Source organism: Chiloscyllium plagiosum, unplaced genomic scaffold, assembly GCF_037043375.1.
Source record: "Chiloscyllium plagiosum isolate Xiang-an unplaced genomic scaffold, Cpla_swu_hap1 HiC_scaffold_1, whole genome shotgun sequence".
Classification (NCBI taxonomy): Eukaryota; Metazoa; Chordata; class Chondrichthyes; order Orectolobiformes; family Hemiscylliidae; genus Chiloscyllium; species Chiloscyllium plagiosum.
In genome coordinates this window covers 21,706,841-21,731,727 of record NW_028270139.1, presented here as the reverse complement: position 1 = coordinate 21,731,727, position 24,887 = coordinate 21,706,841, and the positions used below count along the sequence as shown (strand labels likewise).

The window sequence follows — 24,887 nt, the reverse complement described above, 5'->3', positions numbered from 1 at the left end:
CCTGTTTCTGATGTTTGATGTTACTAATTTTCTTTCACTTTTCTCTGCCATTTCTCTCCACTTAGCTCTGCTTTTTGCTTCTCACTCTGTCTTCTTCTACTTCTGTTTTCCCTCTTCCTTCTTTCAAGAGGGCAGTGGCAGGCAGGATAAATTAAATGTGTATTTTGGAGATGATACAAAGCTGTGGGGGAGGGTGAAAGGTGAGAAGGATGCAATGATGCTTCAATGTGATTTGGACGAGTTTAGTAAGTGGGCAAAAGCTTGGCAGATGAAGTATAATGTAGATAAATGCATTTTGGTAGCAACAACAAGAAGGCAGATTATTATCCGAATGGTGATGGCCCGGAAAAGATGGAGGTGCAATGACACCTGGTGCCCTTGCATAACCAGTGAAAACAGTCACTGGAAGTAGCATGCAGGTACAGTAGATGGTGAAAAAGCTAATGGAATGTTGGCCTTCATAGTGAGAGGATTCGAGTACAGGAGCAGGGATATCCCACTGCGATTATACAGGGCCTCTGTGAAACCACACCTGAAGTTTTTTTTGTGTAGTTTTGGTCTCCTTTATCTGAGGAAGGAAGTTCTGATATTGGAGGGACCGCAAAAGGTTTACCAGACTGACTCCTGGGATGGTAGGGCTGAAGTATGGAAAGAGATTGGATTAGTTAGGAAGTAGAAGAATGAGGGGGAATCTCATAGAAGCCTACAAATGTCTAATATGTTTAAGTAGGTTAAAAGCAGTAAGGATGTCAACAGGAGGTCCAGTACCAAGGATCAAAGTCTAAGGATATGAGGTAGTCCATTTAGGATTTAGATAAAGAGAAATGTCTTCTGTCATAGAGTGGTGAGTTTGTGGAATTCTCTGATACCGAAAGTAGTTGAGGCCAAAACATTGGGTGTTTTCATGAAGATCATTAGACTTGAAACATGTCCATATTACAGAGGAGGAAGTGCTGGATGTCTTGAAATGGGTAAAGGTGGATAAATCCCCAGGACCTGATCAGATGTACCCTAGAACTCTGTGGGAAGTTAGAGAAGTGATTGCTGAGTCTCTTGCTGAGATATTTATGTCATCGATAGTCACAGGTGAGGTCCCTGAAACTGGAGGTGCCACATGGGGCTAACATGGTGCCACTGTTTAAAAAGGGTGGTAAGGACAAACCAGTGAACTATCGACCAGTGAGCCTGACCTCAGTGGTGGGCAAGTTGTTGGAGGGAATCCTGAGGGACAGGATGTACATGTATTTGGAAAGGCAAGGACTGATTAGGGATAGTAAACATGGCTTTGTGGGTGGGAAATCATGTCTCTCAAACTTGATTGAGTTTTTTGAGGAAGTAACAAAGAGGATTGATGAGGGCAGAGTGATAGATGTGATCTATATGGATTTCAGTAAGGCGTTCAACAAGCTTCCCCAAGGGAGACTGATTAGCAAGGTTAGTTCTCATGGAATACAGAACTAGTCATTTGGATACGGAACTGGCTCAAAGGTAGAAGACACAGGGTGGTGGTGGAGGATTGTTTTTCAGACTGGAGGCCTGTGACCAGTGGAGTACCACACGGATCGGTGCTGGGCCCTCTACCTTTTGTCATTTACATAAATGATTTGGATGTGAGCATAAGAGGTACAGTTAGTAAGTTTGCAGATGCACTAAAATTGGAGGTGTAGTGGACAGCGAAGAGGGTTACCTCAGATTACAACAGGATCTTGATCAGATGGACCAATGGGCTGAGAAGTGGCAGATGCAGTTTAATTCAGATAAGTGCGAGGTGCTACATTTTGGGAAAGCAAATCTTAGCAGGACTTGTACACTTAATGGTAAGGTCCTAGGGAGTGTTCCTGAACAAAGAGACCTTGGAGTGCAGGTTCATAGCTCCTTGAAAGCAGAGTCACAGGTAGGTAAGATAGTAAAGAAAGCATTTGGTATGCTTTCCTTTATTGGTCAGAGTATTGAGTACAGGAGTTGGGAGGTCATGTTGCAGCTGTATAGGACATTGGTGAGGCCAGTGTTGGAATATTGCGTGCAATTCTGGTCTCCTTCCTATCGGAAAGATGTTGTGAAATTTGAAAGGGTTCAGAAAAGATTTACAAGGATGTTGCCAGGATTGGAGGATTTGAGCTATAGGGAGAGGCTGAACAGGCTGGGGCTGTTTTCCCTGGAGCGTCACAGGCTGAGGGGTGACCTTATAGAGGTTTACAAAATTATGAGGGGCGTGGATAGGTTAAATAGGCAAAGTCTTTTCCCTGGGGTGGGGGAGTTCAGAACTGGAGGACATGGGTTTAGGGTGAGAGGGAAAAGATATAAAAGAGACCTACGTGGCAATGTTTTCACGCAGAGGGTGGTCTGGGTATGAAATGAGCTGCCAGAGGAAATGGTGGAGGCTGGCACAATGCAAAATTTAAGAGGCATTTGGATGGATATATGAAAAGGAAGGGTTTGGAGGGATATGGGCCGGGTGCTAGCAAGTGGGACTAGATTGGGTTGGGATATCTGGTCAGCATGGACGGGTTGGACCGAAGGGTTTGTTTCCGTGCTGTACATCTCTATGACTCTATGACTCTATACAGTTCTTAAAGGCCAAAGAGATCGAAAGAGAAAGCAGAAACAAAGTACTTTGAGTTGGATGATCATCCATAATCACAATGATTAGCAGAGCAGGCTTGAAGGACTGGATGGTTTACTCCTGTCCCTATTTTCCATGTTTCTATGGGACAAAACTTTTAAAAAAACATTTTCATCAATCCTTACTTCACCATTTTGATTTAGTTGGTGCAACTTGTTACAATCCTGTTAGGGACTGATAACATTTAAATGGAAATCCAATGACCTAAATTCTCGAATTTAACCAGGCCAAAAGTTTTCACATTCGAAAAAAAACATGAACTTTAATGTATATAGAACAAATTAAATAAAGCAAATAACAATTAATTTACCACTATTGCTTATACGACAGATATGCTTGTCCCTTAAGTTTACTTCTTGATTCTCCCAAGAATTAGAGTCATAGAGTTATAGAGATGTACGGCTCAGAAACAGACCCTTCGGTCCAACCCGTCAATGCCAACCAGATCTCCCAACCCATTCTAGTCCCACCTGCCAGCACCCAGTCCATATCCTTCCAAACCCTTCCTATTCATTTATCCATCCAAATGCCTTTTAAATGTTGCAATTGTGCCAGCCTCCACTACTTCCTCTGGCAGCTCATTCCATACACGTACCACCCTTTCTGTAAAAAAGTTGCCCCTTAGGTCTTTTTTATATCTTTTCCCTCTCACCCTAAACCTATGCCCTCTAGTTCTGGACTCCCCGACCTCAGGAAAAAGACTTCGTCTATTTATCCTATCCATGCTCCTCATGATTGTATACACCTCTATAGATCACCCCTCAGTTTCCGACGCTCCAGGGAAAACAGCCCCAGCCTATTCAACTTCTCCCTTTGGCTCAAATCCTCCAACCCTGGCAACATCCTCTTAAATCTATTCTGAACCCTTTCAAGCTTCACAACATTCTTCCGATAGGAAGGAGACCAGAATTGCACGCAATATTCCAACAGTGGCCTAACCAATGTCCTGTACAGCCGCATCATGACCTCCCAACGCCAGTACTCAATACTCTGACCAATAAAGGAAAGCATACCAAATGCCTTATTCACAATCCTTTCTACCTGCGACTCTACTTTCAAGAGCTATGAATCTGCACTCTGAGATCTCTTTGTTCAGCAACACTCCCTAGGACCTTACCATTAAATGTATAAGTCCTGCTAAGATTTGCTTTCCCAAATGCAGCATCTTGCATTAATTTAAGTTAAACTGCATCTGCCACTTCTCAGCCCATTGGCCCATCTGATCAAGATCCTGTTGTAATCTGAGGTAACCTTCTTCGCTGTCCACTACACCTCCAATTTACTGCAAACTTACTAACTATATCTCTTAAGCTCACATCCAAATCATTTATATAAATTCTCTTAAATGTTCTGATATCTTAAAGATATTTTCTTCTATGGAAAATAACCATAGGATAGCCATAATACTTTGGAGACTATTTTCAGCTTTCCCTGTTTCCAGCTATTCTCAGAGGCAAAACTTTCTTTTATCATCTCTTGATTGCAGATACACCAGTCCTTGTTTTGATTGCTTTTCAATCCTTCCAAGGTGATCTATTAGTTCCTTTCTTTGCTGCTAGACTCAGTAAGGACCACTGTGCATTCTATCACTAATCTTAAGTGTTATGAAGATATGGGTGTACTATTCCTTGCAAGAGAATAAAAGCAAGCAGTGATAGCACCAACTGTTCTCAATAAGACATAATTTAGCATGAGCTCCAGCTAATGGGGTAGCTAGTTGCCTGAAAATGATTTAGGCCAATCAGTTTAAATTATGCCCCCAAAATAAAACAAATTCCAATCAAGTTGGAATTGAGTATATTGACAATCTTAAAAATCAATGACACAATCTGATACTTCGGGGTATAAAATCGGGGAAAATTGAACAGTTGGGAGGAGAACTGCCACCGGACCCACAGCTGTAGACTGCTCGTCAGAACTCTCTGAGAGGTACCCGTCTGGAGAAGGAGTTTGCACAGAGAAAAGCCTTAACACTGACCTGGAGAGCCAATCTACTGATGAAGGTAAAGAGCAGATTCAACTGCTAGCTGGTTTTAAAATTTGGACTTTTCTGTAAATCTTAATTTGGAGTTTTGTTAAACTAATATTATAGAAGGGAAGATAAAAGGTATGTTAGAGGAAGGAATTGTAAATAGTTGTTAGTTAATTATTCTCTGTTATACTTTGAGAAATGAAGTTGTTAATTTTTACTTTAAACTAGTTCTCGGCCACTCGAATCTTTACAGATTATTGCAAGGTATAAATCTTTTCTGTGTGGCTAGTTTTAAATTAAGCAGGAAGGTTTATCCCATGTCATAACATAAGTAAGACAACTTCATTCTTTAACAACATTTAAACTACGATAAACCTCACCCACATTCCATCAGTTAGTTTTTTTAAAAACTCTGCTTACAGTGCAGGTCATTCCAGCTATCATTTACTTTGACTTTCTTCTGTTGCTGGACTGCAAATTAAATGTACTGGTTTTAGATTACAACTACTGAGCTTGGATAGCTATGCGTCCCTTTTTATAGCCTCAATCAGTTTCCAGAGATTTTGGTTTCCAAATGTCAGGTTCCGGTTTTGCTATCTTAGATACCAGAAAGATTGGTTTCCTGTCAATTCTGATGTTTTTGTTTCCATTTCAGTTTCTGTCTTCATTTGTGTCATGGATTGTTTAAGTTTCTCCACCGCATGTTTTTTGGGACGGCCTCTATTATCCTGACCTTTTAAATCCAACATCCTCCCACTCAGTTATGCTGCATTTGTACATGTTAAAAATTTTATTTCTTTAAACTACAAAATTTTGTTCTGAAGCTAAATATATTTTTGAATATATTTTTATATATTCAAAAATATATAAACCATGAACTAGAAATTTGCAACAAGCTTGCTCAGAGATTTTTAAAAATCATTCAGTGGATGAGGGTGTCACTGGCCCATCTCTAATTGCCCAGTGAACAATTAAGAGTCAACTACATTGCTATGGATCTGGAGTCACATGCAGGCCAGACCAGACAAGGATGGCAGTTTCCTTCCCTAAAGGACATTTGTGAACCAAATGGGCTTTACTCACAAGTGACAATGGATTCATGATCATCATTCGGCTCTTAATTCCAGATTCTTATTGATTTTAAATTTCACCATCTGTCATGGCAGGGCTTAAACCCAGATGCTCAGAACATTACCTGGTCATTAACAATCATACGAAAATACCATCAGGCAGTCACCTCCTTGATTTGCTGTGATGGCAAATAGTAAAGTAATAAGAAACTAAGCAAGGTTTTCCAGAGACAGAAGAGTCATGACAAAGGGTTTCAGACTGAAACATTGACTTTCTTGCCCCTCGGATGCTATCTGACCTGTGCCTTTCCACCTTCACATCTATTGACCCTGACTTCCAGCATCTGCAGTCCTTACTGTCTCCAAGATTTTGAAAAATTTGAGTTTCGAATGGATATCAGCAGAAATGGGTCAGTGTGTAAGTTGTTTAGGATTTTTTTTTGCCAAAGTTCTTATCTCTGCTGTAATTTTAGTAGAGCTACCAGAGAATCAGCATAAATGGCCACTGATGGCATTATCCGCCAACTTACAATGGAAGGTTAGGGAACCTCTCATGGAAATTCTTCTTTTGGACCTGAGTCACTAGATCCGACAGAGGATCATAGGGTTATACAGTACGGAAACAGATCTCTTTGGTCCAACTCATCCATGCTGACCAGATGTCCTAAATTAATCTAGTCCCATTTGCCAGCATTTGACCCATATCCCTTTAAACCCTTCCTATTAACATATACCATCCAGATGCCTTTTAAATGTTGCAATTGTACTGGCCTCCACCACTTCCTCTGGCAGCTCATTCCATGCAAGCAACACCCTCTGTGTGAAAACGTTGCCACTTAGGACCCTTTTTTAAATCCTTCCCCTCTCACCTTAAACCTATGCCCTCTAGTTTTGGACTCCCCTATCCTGGGGAAAAGACTTTGTCTATTTACCTTAACATGTCCTTCATGATTTTATAAACTTCCAAAAGGTCACCCCTCAGCCTCCGATACTCCAGGGAAAGCAACCCCAGCCTATTCAGCCCCTCCATCTAGCCCAAACCCACCAATCCTAGTAATATTCTTTTAAATCTTTTCTGAACCCTTTCAAATTCCACAACAGCCTTCCTGTAGCAGGGAGACCAGAATTGCCTGCAGTATTCCAAAAGTGGCCTAACCAAAGTCCTGTATGGCCGCAACATGACCTCCTAACTCCTTTACTCAATGCACTGATCAATAAAGGAAAGCATATCAAATGTCTTCTTCACCACCCTGTCTACCTGCAACTCTACTTTCAAGGCAGTATGTACTTGCACTCCAAGGTCTCTTTGTTCAGCAACACTCCCTAGGACCTTACCATTAAGTGTATAAGTCCAGCCTTGGTTTGCCCTGCATAACGTCTTGCCAGATGGGAGATCCCTCAACTGATGCGGTATTACCACAGTACTGTACTGGTTTGGCAGCTGAGGTTGTACCCTTCTGGCGTTGGTTTGGGATCTGTACTATCAGTTGAGCTAGACAGATAACCAAGTTTTTAGATTTTGAAAAGCTCATGCTTTTCACACACAATCCAGTAACGTTGCCCATCAGAATAGTCTAGCTGCTGTCAGTCTAGAGAAGGATAAAAGTCTCCCAGTAGCTATGGCTAAAGATTTGCTTCTGTTTCATTTGTGATTAGTTTAATCAGCTGGATTTTCCAGTATCAGGATGCATTCCTGACTGACATAAAATATTCTTCTGTCGCTTCCTTCCCAATCACCTAAAAGACACAAAAAATGTTGCTTGCAATATTTTAAGTTACAAACACCACTCCCACCATCCAATATTAATGAATATCTCCTTGATCCTGAATGTGCCTAAATTCCTGTACGTCAACTTCCCTTTGTAGCTCTGAACGTGGTGAAGTGCTATTAGATTGCATTAATTTATTACATCTGTTGAGGTTTCAATGGAAGTGCTCTTATTGGCAACTCAGAATGAGGCCCAGAACTCATAGTCCTCCTAGGTTACAGAGACTCAACTCAAACATGTCTGAAACTTCTGACCTCTGATGTTTATGGTATCTGATGAGACCCTTGAGACCTATGCTGGCCCTGACCACTTTTTCCTGCACAGCCAGGCTATCTCTCTGTACTGTATCTTAATCTTTTTCCTTCTCCCTTTTTCTGTTTCTGACTCTGACTCTCTTCTCTCTATTTTCAGTGTCCCACCCTTCCTCATCCTTTGATGATCTCTATCATTCCTTAGCTTCATTTTTTAAGGTCTGGATCTGCTTAACAGACCATGTAATGGAGAATGCAGCTGACTAGTTCAGGCACCACAAACACAACTTCAGGGGAACAATGGACTCTTTGATGATGGTTCTGTGAGCAATGGTTTTGATTGTGGCTCTATCTTGGGTAACACAAGGCAATAAGGAACTATCTCTTCAAAGGATATCCCTTGTCTCCTGGAGTTGTACCATGAAGTTTCGTAGATGAAATTAAGAAATTTAACTTTTTTTGACTGCTAGATAATGAAGATATTATGGTAGCTGCCAAGACAGCGATAAATTTCTCAGGGCTCTTAAATAAATAAATCCATGTCCCTCAACACTCCAGTTACATAAATAAAGAAATTTATCTTGCAACTGCTTTATACTTACAAATATGGATCTGCTCTTTTCAACAATTCCAGTTATTCAAAAATATTTCCTGGTTAATATTTCCTGGTTTTAGAAATGAATAACTGTTTGCCCTGACACCACATTATATATAATCCACAGGTAGTATGGGCGAACATCACCAGCGAGAAAAGCTCCCTACATGACTCTATATATAAATATTAACTTTGCTTTGTTCTGTGACTTCCCTATGATCCAGGCCTGATGGTTACTGTAATGTCGAAGATTTTACTGCAGCTAATGTAGAAGCAATGAAGTTTAGAAAATAGAAACTGTGAGGGAAGTCTTAAACTAAAATAAAAAATGTGGAGAAATCAGAAGGTGTTCAAGCCAGCAGCATGGCACATCACAATGACAGTCATTAAAAGAAATTTTCACCCCGTATAAGACTTTAAATCAGAAGACTGTATCCTGGGAGATGGGACTGTTCGTTTCTCTATTTTTTCCAATTACAAATATAAAATGTCAATTTAGTGAAAAGGTAAACTGAGCTCAACATTAAATCCCTACTAATTTGCAGCTGTTACTACTGGCCAGTTTTACCACAACCTAGGACTTTCACATGATTGAATCAATGGCCGAAGCTTCGCAGCAGTAAGGATCCTGAGACTTTCGGCATTCTTCACCATTCCTTCATTGAAGCTGATGGTCAAAATTGGGAGTCTGCATTTCCTCAGAATAATGCAGAAGCTCCACTGTTGTCCTCCATAGGGCATACTCTTGAGGTCTTCCAGAATGTAATCCTGAAGCAGACAGTGAAAGGACAACAATCTCTTCCACTGTGTCATTAATTGCATCATAATAACCCTTGAAAATGTTAAACACTGTTGACAGATGTTGTAATTGGACTTTAAATAGCCCATTAATTCGATAATTGCTGCTGAACACACTCACTGGCTTGGAGAAATTATTTTTAACTTCGAAGAATGTCAAAAAGAAGTGCAGCTTTTAAAAGTTTTTTTAATGAAATTTAGCACTATCTAGATCCAATGGTGATCACTCATTCTGAAAATAACTGAAGTATAAATTTAAAAGTGAAGGGATTCAATGTTTTTAACTTGCAGAATTGTCTGTGAGAGCAATTCATTGACTGCTTTCACCGATTAAGGGGAAATCCCTTTGAAAGAGATGGTTAGATGTTTCTCATGGTCGCTGACATACAGCATTGCTACCACTGACAGCAAAATCCAAGCTATTATTAACACTGACATTGAGTATTCATAGTGCGCCTTGACTTCTTGGTCACTTTCCCTGCTCAGTATTACATAGAGTTGTGCAAAATGTACAGCACAGTTAACTGGTCTGTGCTGGTGTTCCTCCTACATAAGCCTCAACCACCTGAAGACGTGTAATCCTAGTGGTTGGTTTAATGTGCCTTCTGTGGGTTCTACGCTACTGAAGCAATATGGAGAGTTATATTTGCATATTCTTAGGAGTCAGGTTTCTGGCAAAGTTGGGATGACTTTAGGCATCTTGTAAACACGATGGAAAGGATCCAGATTCCTTTTTCCATCAGATTCTGTTTTTACTGGCAGATAGATGTGGACAAATAATCAATTATACAGATGGAAAATGAAATATTGGCAAGGGCCACTTAAGTTTAAAAGGAATTATTTTTGCTGTTGCAAGGATTTTGGAGCCATGATTTTATGGAGGAGGTATAAATGCTTATGAAGCATTGATGAGGTCTGTTCAAATGCTATGGTCTAAAGTGATTTAAATCTCAAGCCCTTTAAAGATTAAATAAACAAGCTTTAGCTTTCAATTAAAAATAAAAAGGCAGATAATCAAAGCACTCCAGCATGACTGACAGTCTAGCTTAGAAAAAAAAATTATCATCTGTTCCTGCAGTTTTGATCATTTTCTCAGTTTGCATTTCCCAAAGACTGTTATTACACCTGAGCCCTTTATGAATGTTTGGCTGATTTTCAAAGGCTCCTAAATGAATTATCTAAGCAGAAGGATGTGTTCACATTTTTATTAGCTGTTTTTAGAAAATATTGAAGGATTAGCTATCTTTGTGGTTAGTGAATAACAATGTGTTTATTTTAAAAGCAAATTGACCACTAAGAGGAGATTTAAACAGGTTTCATGAAAGAGATTAGGAATATATCAAGTTATGATTTATAGAGTCATGTAGCATGGAAACAGATTCTTCGGTCCAATTTGTCCATGTCAACCATACATCCCAATCTGACCCAGTCCCACCTCTAAACTCTTCCTATTCATTTACCCATCCAGATGCCTTTTAAATGTTGTAATCATCTCCACCATTTCCTCTGGCAGCTTGTTCCATACATGTGCCACTCTCTACATGAAAAGGTTACCCCCCAGGTTCTTTTTTAAATCTTTCCTCTCTCACCTTAAACCTATACCCTCTATTTTTGGACAAACTCACCTGAGGGAAAATACCTTGGCTATTCACCTTATCCAGACCCTCATGATTTTAGAAATCTGAATAAGGCCACATCCTCAGCATCCAACATACCCGGAGGACAAAAGCCTCTCCCTACAACTCAAACTCTCCAGTCCCAGCAACATCTTTGTAAATCTTTTTTGCATTCTCTCAAGTTTCACAACATCTTTCCTGTAGAAGGATGACTAGCATTCTATGCAGTATTCTGAAAGTGGCCTCACCAATGTCCTGTATCATCAGAACATGATGTCCCAACTCCTATACTCAGTGTTCCAACAAATGAAGGCAAGCATGCCAAATACCGCCTTCAACACCCTATCTATCTGCAACTCCACTTTCAAGGAACTATTAATCTGCACACCTAGGTATCTTTGTTCAGCAGCATTCCCCAGAGCCCTACCATTAACAGTATAAATCCTGCCCTGGTTTGCCTTACCAAAATGCAATACCTCACATTTATCTAACTTAAAATCCATCTGCCACTCCTCAGCCCATTGACCTATCTGATCAAGGTCCTGTTATCTGAGATAATCTTCTTCACTATCCACGACACAACCTATTTTGGTGTCATCAGCAAAGTTGTGAATCATACCTCCTGCATTCATATCCAACTCATTTATGTAATGACAAAAAGCAGTGGACTCAGCACTGATCCCTGTGTTACAATGCTAGTCACAGGCCTCCAGTGTGAAAAGCAATCCTCTACCACCACCCTCTGTCTCCGACCTTCAAGCCAATTTTGTATCCAATTAGCTAGCTCCCCCGGATCACATGTGATCTAACCTTTCTAACCAGTCTACCATGTGTAACCTTGTTGAATGCTTTGCTGAAATCCATATAGACAACATCTACCGCTCTACCTTCATCAACCTTCTCTGTCACTTATTCAAAAAACTCAATCAAGTTTGTGCATGGGAAATGGTGTCTCACTAAGTGATGTTGACAATCCCTAATCAGTCCTTACGTTTTCAATTCCCTGCAACAATTTGCCCACCACTGATGTCAAGTTCATCAGTCTATAGTTCCCTGGCTTTTCCTTGCTGCCTTTCTTAAATAATGGCACCACATTATCCACCTTCCCATCTTCCGGCACTTCATGCTAATAGAACACATATCTTAGTAAGGGACCCAGCTATCTCTTCTCTAATCTGTCATAAAGTTCTGGGAAAAACCTGCTTAGGTCCCAGGGATTTGTCAACCTTTGTCAGGGAAAGCTTACTTACTTTGTTACAGATTAAAGTAATCTAATTGATATAAAAGAGATCAAAACATGTAAATTTGTTTAATAATCCCTCCTCAAACTGTGTAAAATAACTTGGAATTGTCAATTAAACACATGCAATCCACTGTGATAATGGAAAGCTATGAAGTAAGAACTGCAGCACTAATCGAGTAATGGTAGCTTTCAGGCTTATGTCAACAGAGATAGTGAAATAGCAAGAAATATTTTTAAATCTCAAGACATTCTTTTTTAAAATTTAAGGGTAGGAGTTTTAAATGCCTTGTCAGTTCCTTCAGATAAGCTCTTTTGACAGTTACTTTTCGGCTTGACAGTTCCAATGAGTTTATATAATTTTTATGCACATTCCTTTCTACTTTGAACATCCTAAATGCTGCCCCACTTCTCTCACAATGTCCCTTACCTTGCTTAACCATAGTGTATCTCATCTACTGGTCAATAGATTGTTTAAAAATATCCTGGCAAATAGGTAAATGGGTACCTTACCTCTCCAAGAAACTCTTCAAGGTTCAGATCTACTGCTCTCAGACCTAATCTGCACACACCTCCCATTCCTGGCTAATGAAAATCTGATATGACTAAAACACCACTGCCTCTGTGAAGTATCAGGGTGTTGTTTGAATTCAAGTTCCATTTCCCAATGTCCACCACACCCACAAAAATGGCAGGATAATCAGAGGTTCTCTTTTGTTTCAAATATTTAGACCTTAATCTTTTTTCATCTTCATATGGCTTCTCAGGTCTGTTCCAAGTGAATACCAGGTGAATGGCTATGGAAGGACCAAAGGTCAAATAAGAGAGTGTGGGGATGTCAGAGCCATGAAGGTGTACAGTGTGGTTTGAGGGGATATCAGCCTTGCATTGGGTTATGGACGCATGGGGATGGCTGAGGAGTGGGTGGTTTATAGAGCAAGAGAGTCTCACAGCCTTTTGCACATCTAAGTAAAGTCTCAGAGAACAGAGCCAGCTAAAAAGCCCTTCTTTCTACTTGCCTCCATGGGCAGGTACCACTGAAATGCCTCTGCAGCCAATTGGCCCAATTCCACACTGGCTCCACCTTCCCCAACAAAGATACAGCAGGCGAAGGCCACTTTAAAGGAGATGAGTCTGCCAAGTTGGAAAATTTCCCAATCTGAGCTTCCTACCTTGCTGGCAAAATGTCTGTACCTTCTTTGAGGCTTGTTATTATGGAAGCTGAGGAGACAACATTGGCAGGCAGGGAAGGCAGCAGAATCCAAGCCCGGAATTCCAGCGAGAGATATGTTCAGAACCAGGTTCCTTTACACATCTCAAACATTTAGTGGTCAACATTTATGAGTAAGTGTGATGTTTCTGTCAGAATTATTTATTTCCAAATGTGTTTCTTGCATGATATAAATGTACCTAGACTTGGATCTGAGTCAGAAGTTGTTAGTGTCTAAAACCTGTTCAAGGAAATAAATGGAACAGGTTCCAACTTGATTAATAACTTTGAGATTGGCACTTTTTCCATTGTTCTTTGTCTGAGCAAAGAGAAATTTGCTTTTTGTAGAAGTGATTGGAATTAAAGTGATACTTGAGTTATTTCTATGGCAAGATTTAATTATCCAGTTTCACTCATTACAAAACAGGCAGCAATTAGACCTTATCTAATTCAGGGCAGTGCTCTGCAATATCTAAACATAAGCTCCAAAAGCAAATATTTCATTACATTTGAAGTGGCCTCTCAGACAAAGGAAAAATCACCCATTCAATCATCGTTTTTTCTGCCTGGTGGGTGGAGATTTTCCAGAACCTTTTGTTCTTATTCCAGCTTTCCGGCATCTGCAATACTTTTGCTTTTGAAATAACCTCACCAATTCCACAGTACAGGTTGATAAAATGACTTTCTCTGACATCTGATAAAAGATTAATTCCATTTTTTTTTCTCAGCATTTCAAATCTTTAGTGGGAAGGAAGATGTCGTGAAAGAACTGGAGGAAGTCCAGGCAGAAAGGAAAGCCCAAAAACACGTTCAGTTGTTATCAGTGTTGGACTTACTGAGAAAGCAGTCTGTACGCTGGCAAGTCATCACAGTCATTGTCATTATGGCCTGCTACCAGCTCTGTGGTCTGAATGCTGTAAGTATAGCATACATTATTGGTACACTGTTATAGTGCTGAGTCCATACTGCACATGTGATTTCCGGTAAGTTGAATGAAAGAGAAGGACCATAATAGTTCGGTGGAACAGACATTGAGTCATATAAAACAAAGAGATTCCAGCCAGTCACTGTGTTGAATAGATTGTAATGTGACCACTGTAATAAGTCTCAAGAGAGGTGGGTTGAGAATGGGAATTAAAATCATCTTGTTCATTATTATTCAGTGACACGAGATTAGATTCCCTACAGCGTGGAAACAGGCCCTTCGGCCCAACAAGTCCACACGGGCCCTCCGCAGAGTAACCCACCCCAGACCCATTGCCCTCTGACTAATGCACCTAACACTATGGATAATTTAGCATGGCCAATTCACCTGACCTGCACATCTTTGCAGTTGTGAGGAAACCAGAGCACAGGGAGGAAACCCACGCAGACTCAGGGAGAATGTGCAAATTTCACCCGAGGCTGGAATTGAACCTGCGACCCTGGTGCTGTAAGGCAGCAGTAATCACTGAGCCGCCCCACTATGTGGAGAAAAATCACCACTGTTCCGCTGAGTGGAAATGAGGTGGTCAGTCACTTAAAATTCATTCAGAAGCACTTGTTAGTTCCTATTTCTGAGCCAGTTGATACCATCCAGAAAAAATGTTCATAGATGGTCAGGGCACTTGTCTGGTTTAGGCAGTAACCTCTTTTAATGGTCAAATCAAGATCCCATGTTAAAATGCTAATTGCTATTTTGGGTGGCATCTAAGTGGAATCCAGTTTTACTTCAGTCAGACCAAACCTAAAGTACTAAGCTTAAGTGATAAGAAGCTAGGAATTGAAGATTATCAGAGTGGTTTATGGAGCCAAGTACAGAAGTCACTTGAAGCTAGCAGTCAGGGAATTCTTTCAGAGAGCAGCTACATATTTTCAGCCTGCACCTGGAACACAAGTCCGAATTTATTCACGGGTCCAATGTGTGCCAACTCCATCTTCACCTCTGAACCAAACAATCAACTAGAGCTCCATTTGGGAGTGAATGCAGAAGAAAATCTGGATTGGAATATTGATTGAAAGTCAGACAGTTGACCAAAAAAAGGAAGAAAGTCAGAACATAAATGTATTTGTCATGCTTGATGCTTCTGTGCTCTGTGATAATGGAGTGTCACTGAAGGCAATAACAGATAAGTCCTCAGTGCAGAGCTTTCTGTTCTTCCTTTAAAGGAAGAATGTGTGTGTGTTCTGCAGAGAGAAAGGAATAACTGGGAGATAAAATACTTGTTAAAGGGGTGAATGTGTTTGGTTGCATGAAGGAAACAAAACCTTTTTATGAGCACACAGCAGACCATATTGATTCTTTGAGTGAATAATAGACAAATCCCATGTGAAGTTTAACTAATTAAAATCAGCTATGATTTTGCGTTCATATCAGTTACTTCAGGAAAAGCGATGTTGAAAAGGGAAACAAGCAAGAGGAAATGATTCATGTTAAATATAACACTGGGCCTCAGTTGGAATTGGAATATTGGGACATGGTGAAACTCTTCATCTTATTTTGTTTAAACGTTAGATTTAAACTTCTGATATGATCTTCCATAGCTTGCAAGGAAACTTACCTTGTTTCACAAAAGTTGATTTAAGGCTTGAAAGAGAGACTGGAGAAAAATGACTCGAAAATAAAATGGTTGTAGGATAAACTGATTGCAGAAAAAGAATCAGCAAACATTGGTTGGATTTAAATAAAGTAGTCCATCTCTCAGGGCATTGGGGTGGTAACAGAATAGTCTCTAAAAAAAAGGGAACTGATGATATTTCAGCAGCAGAAAGCTGGAGATTTTCGAAGTGTGAATAGGAACCTAATCCCCAGAATATTGACACAATTCCAGCTGCAGTTCTGTTTTAAATGATCAACCCCCCCCCCCAATATTTGTAAAATGGGCCTGGAATTTGTCAGTTGCTGACACTGGATTTTTTTCCACTGATGAAAGAATCATATTGGTATGGCAGCTCTATTTGGGTTTACGGCAATCATTGATCCTCCATTTTACAGGCCAGGTGACAACAATCTTCCACAATAGGTTGGCACCACACAAGCTGGGGTGTATTAAAAGCTCACTAAATTTTATTTTAATTTAGGCTTGATAAGTTTCCTTTGATTTTTATTGTTGTGCCCCTTAGGAGCTGTTTACATTAATTTTGTGACTTGTTCATTTCAAAATAATAGAGGAGGAAGAACAATAATGCTGTCAGACCAATCAGAAATCTCTGATGTAGATCACTGTCAAATAGAACCTGTAACAATGAAATACCCCAAGCTGATGACAAGATAAAATTGATTAAATGTATGCTACCCCACATCCACATTTCCTACAGCTCTTGGAGAGAGTGACGATACCATGGCTTTAAGAGGTGAATTTTGTCCTGATTCTTTTTTATGAGAGGTTTTCAAGATAGAGGTGTCTATTTTATTTCAATAAAGTAAACAGCTTGTGGGGCTTTGGGGTCTTTCTTTTTAAGTTGGAACAATAGAATCAGCCTGAGCCGGTGCAGTATGCTTGTCCAGAATCAAAAGTTTTCATTTTAGTTTTTCAGTAGCAGTACCTGCTAGTCTTGAAGCTGGGTTTGAAAGCTGCAGCACATCTCTTCCTGCTCCCTTCTCTCTGTCCTTTCTTGATATTTTTCCTCCTGGACTGGAGAATCGCCTGTGAGACATTTTTTTTTGTTGAACTTGCCTTTGCCAAGCGTGTGTTTATAGGATACTATATTTTAACAGTTACTGTTTAGTAGTTCCGTGACCTATTATTATGTTAAATTTTCCAATAGAGTTAATTATTCCAATTTCTTCCTTCTTTTATTGTATTTTAATTACACTGTATGAATAAAATGTGTTTTGCTTCAAATCTGGAAATTTGGCCAATCGATTTGCATCCAGAATGCAAAGCCTGCCACTTGCCCATAAAATAAGAAAAGGTTTGTGTTTGGGCTGTCTTCTTAATATATTTTGAGTGGTTGGTCTGTTCTATAAAAAGAGACAGTGCAGATCCAGACTAAGGATAACAGTCTCCTGATTACATCATAAGTAAATCCTAAACAGGTTAGTGGTGCGAAAAAATAATCGCTTGCTTCTTCCAAACAATAAGTTGAACATACTTAGGACGTGAAAAGCTAAAATATTGCTCACTCTGCACGGTTCTGTGGCCCATAATGTCATACGATATAAAGGCTTTGGAGAAACTGTGACAAAAGGATTCAGAAGGATGATGCTTGACTCGAGAGAGTCAATAGAACTGCCCAGACTGGAGTTCTATTCTCTAGAAATGACATAAAAACTGATAGAAGACTTCATGATACATAAATGCCTGGAGTGTAATCATAGAAATTCGACAGAAATTCGAAATAGGTCATTCGGCCCAACAAGTCCACACCGACCCTCCGAAGAACATTCCACCGTGACCACCCTTACATTTTCCACCCTTACATTTTCCCTGACTCATGAACTGATTGAGTTTTTTGAAAAAGTAACTGAGGTTTGATGAGGGCAGAGCAGTGGACGTGATCTGTATGTACTTCAGTAAGGCATTTCACAAAGTTCCCCATGGGAGACTGGTTAGCAATGTTAGATCTCATGGAATCTCATGGGGAGAACTAGCCATTTGGATACAGAACTGGCTCAAAGGTAGAAGACAGAGGTGGTGGTGGTGGTGGAAGGTTTTTTTGCATACTGGAAGCCTGTGACCAGTGGTGTGCCACAAGGATTGATGCTGGGTCCACTACTTTTCGGCATTTATATAAATGATTTGGATATGAGCATAAGAGTGATAGTTAGTAAGTTTGCAGATGACCCCAAAATTGGAAGTGTAGTGGGCAGCGAAGAAGGTTACCTCACTTTACAATGGGATCTTGATCAGATGGGCCAATGAGCTGAGGAGTGGTAGATGGAGTTTAATTTCAATAAATCTGAGATGTTGCATTTTGGGAAAGCAAATCAGAGCAAGACTTATCCACTTAATGGTAAGGTCCTAGGGAGTGTTGCTGAACAAAGAGACCTTGGAGTGCAGGTTCATAGCTCATTGAAAGTAGAGTTGCAGGTAAATAGGATAGTGACGAAGGCATTGGTATGCTTTCCTTTATTGATCAGAGTATTGAGTATAGGAGTTGGGAGGCCATGTTACAGCTATACAGGACATTGGTTAGGCCACTTTTGGAATATTGCATACAATTCTGATCTCCTTCCTATCGGAATGATGTTGAGAAACTTGAAAGGGGTCAGAAAAGATTTACAAGGATGTTGCCAGGGTTGGAGGATTTGAGCTATAGAATGAGGTTGAATAGGCTAGGGCTGTTTTCCCTGGAGCGTCGAAGGCTGAGGGGCATGAATAGGATAAGTAGACAAAGTCTTTCACTGGCGTGGGGGAGTCCAGAACTAGAGGGCATAGGTTTAGGTTGAGAGGGGAAATGATATAAAAGAAACCTAAGGGGCAACTTTTTCACGCAGAAGGTAGTATGGGTATGGAATGAGCTGCCAGAGGAAGTGGTGGACGCTGGCACAATTGCAACATTTAAGAGGCATCTGGATGGGTTTATGAATAGGAAGGGTTTAGAGGGATTTGGGCCAAGATTAGGTTGGGATATCTGATCGGTATGGATTAGTTGGATGAAGGGTCTGTTTCTGTGCTGTACATCTCTATGACTCTATAATACACCTAACCTACACATCCCTGAACATTATGTGTGATTTAACGTGGCCAATTCACCTAACCTGCACATTTTTTGGACTGTGGGAGGAAGCCGAAGCACAGGAGGAACCTCATGCAGATACGGGGAGAATGTGCAATATCCACGCAGTCACCCGAGGCTGGAATCGAACGCAGGTTACCTGATGCTGTAAGGCAGCAGTGCTAACCACTGCTAACCAGTGTTAACCACTGAGCCACTGTGCCATCCCATGGTTTGGTCAGAAATGAGAAAGCTGGGAAGCTATGATGTGGGTCAAGAAATCAGGATCACTACACTGAGACAATTCTATTCCAATTGTCTCCATAGGTTCTAAATGGTAAATTCCGATCTTGTAATTTCCATACATTTGTATCTCTTTAATAGGCCAGCTCACCTCACTTCAATGCTATTTCTAATTCTCCTCACTTTTCCTGAGACACTAGATGGAGCAATTCCCCATCATGCACGTCAGTGTCTATACAGCTAGCCATCTGTCATCCAACTATGTCTTCACTGTAATGTCCCTACCTGCTCCATGGACACCTTTCTCCTTCAACCTTTGACCACACAAGTTAGCATAGGCAAACCACCAGCCTCACCATCATCATTGCCACTTCATCACTTCTTCAGGGACACCTACAACTTGCAAGTTCTGCCCAAGTTGCTTTCCAAGCAGGAATACCCATGCATCCAGGCTGTATGCTCCTTTTGGATTTTAGCTTGCCTTCATCACACTCACTCACTTTGAATTTAAGTGGAGCCTCTATATCTCACATTGGTTTTTATTACAGAGGGAAAGATTGTCAGCTTGTTAAGGTGAGTCAGTCCAGTGCATTGGCCATGGTCAGTCAAACACTAAGTCCTACTAGAGTCCTGGGGAAAGTCAGCAGTTATAGACTTCATTGGATTGGGTTACAGAGGGGATGATGACAGCGAAAAGGGTGCAATTTGTGATAGAAGAGTGAGATCTCATAGAGCACAGGTAAGGGCATAAACCTCCAGGACTATCACACTGACCTCGACATGAGCAGAGTGTTAGGCCAGCACGGTATGGCAATTCACAAAGTCACAGCCTGTTGGAGTAAATCGGAGACATTGGTAGTTACATAAAAGGGGTAGTAGGGGTGGAGAGACTTGATAGAAACAGGGGGATGGCAAAAACTCATGGGAGTCACGAGGCCAGTGAAGATACAATTGAATTCATCATGCAACTACTGATTCCTGTTTTTCCAACCATGTACATTTAAATTGCACTTCATGGCAGCTCTGGCATTGTCCAAGAATGCACATTAGGAATTATGTCTGCAAGCAATCATGACCATGACATTGTGCACATCAAGTGTCTTCTGATCATGACACCTCAAAAACTGTAATTAGACAAACTGTATTAAAAGTTTAGTTGCCAGGAAAATCGACATTTCGGGCAAAAGCCCCTCATCAGGAACAGAGGCAGGAAGCCTCCAGGGTGGAGAGAGAAATGGGGGAGGGGGAGCTGGGGACTAGGGAGAAGGTAGCAAAGAGTACAATAGGTGAATGGGGGAGGGGATGGAGGTGATAGGTCATCAGATTCCAGCATCTGCAGTCCTCACTTTTGCCCTGTATTAAAAGTGGAACCTAACTTGGCATTTCACAAACACGCCTGGATGAAGAATGCCTCATCTTCTGCCTCGGAACCCTTCAACCCCAGGGCATCAATGTAGACTTCATCAGTTTCCTCATTTCCTCTCCCCCACCTTACCCCAGTTCCATCCTTCCAGCTCATTACTGTCCCCATGACCTGTCCTACCTGCCTATCTTCCTTTCCACCTATCCACTCCACCCTCCCCTCTGACCTATCAACTCCATCCCCACCCCCATTCACCTATTGTACTCTTTGCTACCTTCTCCCCAGCTCCCCCCTCCCCCATGTATCTCTCCAACCTGGAGGCTTCCTGTCTCTATTCCTGATGAAGGGCTTTAGCCCGAAACATCGATTTTCCTGCTCCTGACCTGCTGTGCTTTTCCAGCACCACTCTGATCTAAACTCTGGTTTCCAGCATCTGCAGTCCTCACTTTTGCCCTGTATTAAAAGTGTAAACTAACTTGGCATTTCGCGAACACATTCCATAGCTATCACGAGCAGACAACATGTCATTGTCATCACATTCACACACTGAACTGTTAATATACCAAGGACATGGTCTGTGTTGAGCAAAGTGTGGAGCTACCGTGATGGTTTCCTGTCAGAATTCAAATTCCTCAATGGAGCATTCAGAGACATGGCATTGACCTATTTGGGAAGCTTCCATGTCTTGCTATGCCATGAGACTCCAGTGGGTTGGATGTGAGGGTTCAGGAGTTACTTTAATGAGGTAGTGTTCTCTTGCTGACATTCCCCACAGATTCTCTGCTCATACATCTCACCTGGATATTGTTTCTGAGGGTTCAGTGACTTCCTACTCCGAGGTGGAAGAGGTGCTGACGGCCTGTGGCATTGGCCTTTTCTGGCCTGGGTGCTGCCACGGTCTGAATAAGTCATCAGTGAGTATTAGTTATCTAAGAAGGATAAAAAGCTTGTCCAGTTTAAGAAGGAGTTTGTGTTGGTAGTAGTGGGAGAGCAGTGCAGCACAACACAATGAAGCAGATTCGGTTAGTTACTCACTGAAACCTCTCCATTCCCAATCAGTGGTTGTGCTAGTCTCGATGTCCGCTGTGTCATGATGAGTCTACCATCTGGCACAACCCCACCAGTCTTGGCTCCGATGTAGGCCTATTTTTCCTGCATTGAAACAATGAGAGGAATTGAATCTGATGGATTTAATCCAGAGACCCAAGTAATGTTCTGAGGACTCAGGATCAAATCCTGCAAATGGTGGATTTTAATTTCAATAAATATCTCGAATTAATAGTCTACTGATGACCATGAATCTGTTGTTGATTTTTGAAAAAAAGCCACCTGGTTCACTAATGCCCTTTAGGGAAGGAAATTGCCATTCGTATCTGGCCTACATATGACTCCATACACACAGCAATGTGGTTTGACTCTTAACTGTCCTCTGGGCACTTAGGGATGGGCAATAAATCCTGGCCTCGCCAGTGACACCCCCTTCCATGATTGAATAAAAATAAGAGCCGTTAGTGGTGATGTAGAAACCAGAGAGGTGGCAAGGTGTTGCCAGTGATTGAGTGGAAAGCACAGAAGGCAGGAAAGGTTTGTTATTTGAGAGGATGAGGTGAGTGTGAGCCTTTGAATGCGCATGATGTATGCAGTAGTAAGGGTTGTAGTTTCTGGTGTGCGTGCAGTGGCATGCGCTGTGATTGAGAAATAGCAGAGTGAAGATGATAACACTTGCCCTTGTGGAACATAGATCATTAATCTTTTTCCTGTACTGATGTGTGTTTAATTTAACCTGGGACATAGGACTGACACAGGCCATGATGTGTGTCCAAGCTGGCACCCACTGGTGGTGTGGCCTCCTTTGACAGTCTGCTGAAAGAAGGACTGTCCTCCTCTCCACCACTTCTTCCGCCAGTGTCTCCAGGTACCTGTCAACAAAACCTTTCTCGACCATATTCTCTGTGATCATGTTCAAGCACCACAGAATGAGGGGCAGTTCCTGACTCATATTGTTTGAAGTGGTTAAAGATGGCAGTGTTGGCATGAATGCCAGAAGGTTCCGGAAGTGATGAGGTAGCTCTGCCTCTCGGGCTGCATGATTCCTTGAAAAAGAGTCTGAAGAGGCTGGTTGCCTATGAATGAGGTGAACAACAGAAGATTGCGAGAGGAAAGTTGCTCTCTGACAGGAAGGACCAGGCACCATGAATCTCCTTCATGATTTCACTGAAATAGGGAAAATTCCATCAAAAACTGAGTGTTTTAAAACTAGAGGTCATAAATAGTCAGTGAAGACTCATCTGCTCATGTCCAAACAAGTTTGTTAAAAGAGCAGCAAACTGATGTTCTTTTATTTTTTGGCTTGGAGGGGAACTTGCAGATGATGCTGCTCACATGTTTCTGTTGTTCTTATCCTTCTCGATAGTAGAGGTCACAGGCTCGGAAAGTAGACTCGATGAGTTGCAGCAGTAACACAGTGCTGCCACTGAGATGAACAGAGTGAATATTGATGATGGATGGGATATCAGTCAAGCGGGTTGCTATAACCTGGATGGTAACAAGCATTTTGCGTATGCTTAAAATTGCATGAAGACAAGTGGAGTAAATGCTATCAGATTGACCACTTGTGCTTTGTCAATGGTAGACAGATTAAAGGTCAGAAAGCGACTTACCACTGCAGCATTCCCAGCCTTTGACCTACTATTGTAACTACAGTATTTAAACAGCTACCCAGTTCCTTTACAGGTCAATACTAGCCCCAAAGATATTGGGGAATCGGTGATAATAATGCCATTAAATGTTAAGGGAAATGATTAGTTTCTCTCTTGTTAGAGATAATTATTGCCTGGTACTTGTGTGACGTGAATGTCATTTGCTACTTGACAGCATCTTGCTTAGGCCTTTGCGTCTGCAGAAGTGGACTGTTGCAGCATCCAGCGACTTGTGAAAACTGCAGAAGATTGTAAAATCTTTAGTGAACATCCCCAGATCTGTCCTTTGGGAAGGATGCTCATTGTTAAAGCAAGCATAGGATTCTACCCTAAGTGTGTGATGTGTTCAGTTTACATACTGCACATTTAATTTTTTAACACTTTCTCAATTCTCTCTCGCCCATTGATGAGATGAATATCATGGTCAAAGTAACTTGATCAACTAACCTGGAATCCTCTGATCTGTACAGTTGATGTTGCACAAGATTGTGTGTATAGTCCTGGCGAAGCTACAAAGAGTACATGTCTATCCAGGTGTCTCCCGCTATCCGAAAGTGAAACGTTCCTAAGAAGCCTATGGTAAGCCAAAATGGCGTAAAGTGAAGAAGCAATTGCCATTAATTTTTATAGGAAAATTTTTTGAGCATTCCCAGATTCAAGAAAGCCTACCAATCATATTAAATAACACCCAAAACCTAAAATAACCCTAATATATAGTAAAAGCAGGAATGATATGATAAACACAGCCTTTATAAAGTAGAAATAATGTATGTACAGTGTAGTTCACTCATCAGAATCGGAAAAACGGTGAGCACATCACTTCCTACTGTACCTCCTTGAATCTATGGACAAGCTGTTACATATATTGTGGTAACATTAGTTTTTTTTTAAATCATTTATAGATCTGGTTCTACACAAGCAGCATCTTCAAAGTGTCTGGCATCAGTGAGGATCAGATCCCCTACATCACTCTCAGCACCGGTGCCATTGAGATCACTGCTGCAATTATTTCTGTGAGTAGACCTACCACTGTTCAATTTACCAAGCTTTGACCAAATTGTAGGATTAGATGCTGTCTTTAAAAATGCAGTGTTTATCTGCCTGCCTTATTTTGTCAAGGTAATTTGAATTTGTGTCATGAGTGGAATGCAGTCAGCAGTGTGGTTTAAAACTATCTCTTCAATTCATTTGTCAGATCCTTACAAACACAGTAGAGCAGAATGAGCTGCACCTCTTTTTTTTTAAGGAAAGGTCAGATTTTCCAAGGAGTGGCAATCTCAAGGATTCTGGCCTTTTTTTTGTGAACTAATGAAGGGAGCTCCATACTACTGAGAGAGATTCTACTCAGTTCTCCCTCAGAATTATGGAGTCAAACATCCATTCCATCCCATCCAGAGGAAGGCAAGCCATTGAATCATAGAATCTTTACAGTGTGGAAACAGACCATTCAGCCTTTTGGATCTGCACCAACCCTCTGAAAGGCGTCCCCAGGCACCACCTCATCAGCTGACCTATTCTGACAGAACTGGTTGCTGAAGGGGAAAGTGGGGCAGTCAACTGCACAGCAAGAGCAGAGGGGCCGGATCATACAATCCCTAGAGTGTGGAAGCAGGCCATTAAGGCCATCGAGTCCATACTGAGCCTCTGAAGACCATTTCACCACCCTACCCTATCCCTGTAATCCTGCATTTACCATGGGCCAATCCATCCCAAGACTCTCTGAGCAATTTAGCATGGCCAATCCACCTAATCTGCACATCTTTGGACTGTAGGAGGAAACTGGAGTGCCCAGAGGAAA

General features: G+C 41.2%; 1 protein-coding gene across 8 annotated transcripts in view; it reads left to right on the top strand.

Annotated features, from left to right (window-relative positions):
- Positions 1-24,887, top strand: part of slc2a9l2 (solute carrier family 2 member 9, like 2) — a 388,528-nt gene that overhangs the window by 236,295 nt on the left and 127,346 nt on the right. For all 8 annotated transcript variants that reach the window (XR_006312847.2, XR_006312845.2, XM_043698097.2 and 5 more), the window contains exons 8-9: positions 13,873-14,060; positions 23,992-24,102. Coding sequence is in view for 6 of the 8 variants with exons in the window: in XM_043698097.2 (XP_043554032.2) it covers positions 13,873-14,060; positions 23,992-24,102 (299 nt within the window). In the remaining 2 variants the exon portion in view is untranslated. The remainder of the gene's footprint in view (positions 1-13,872; positions 14,061-23,991; positions 24,103-24,887) is intronic.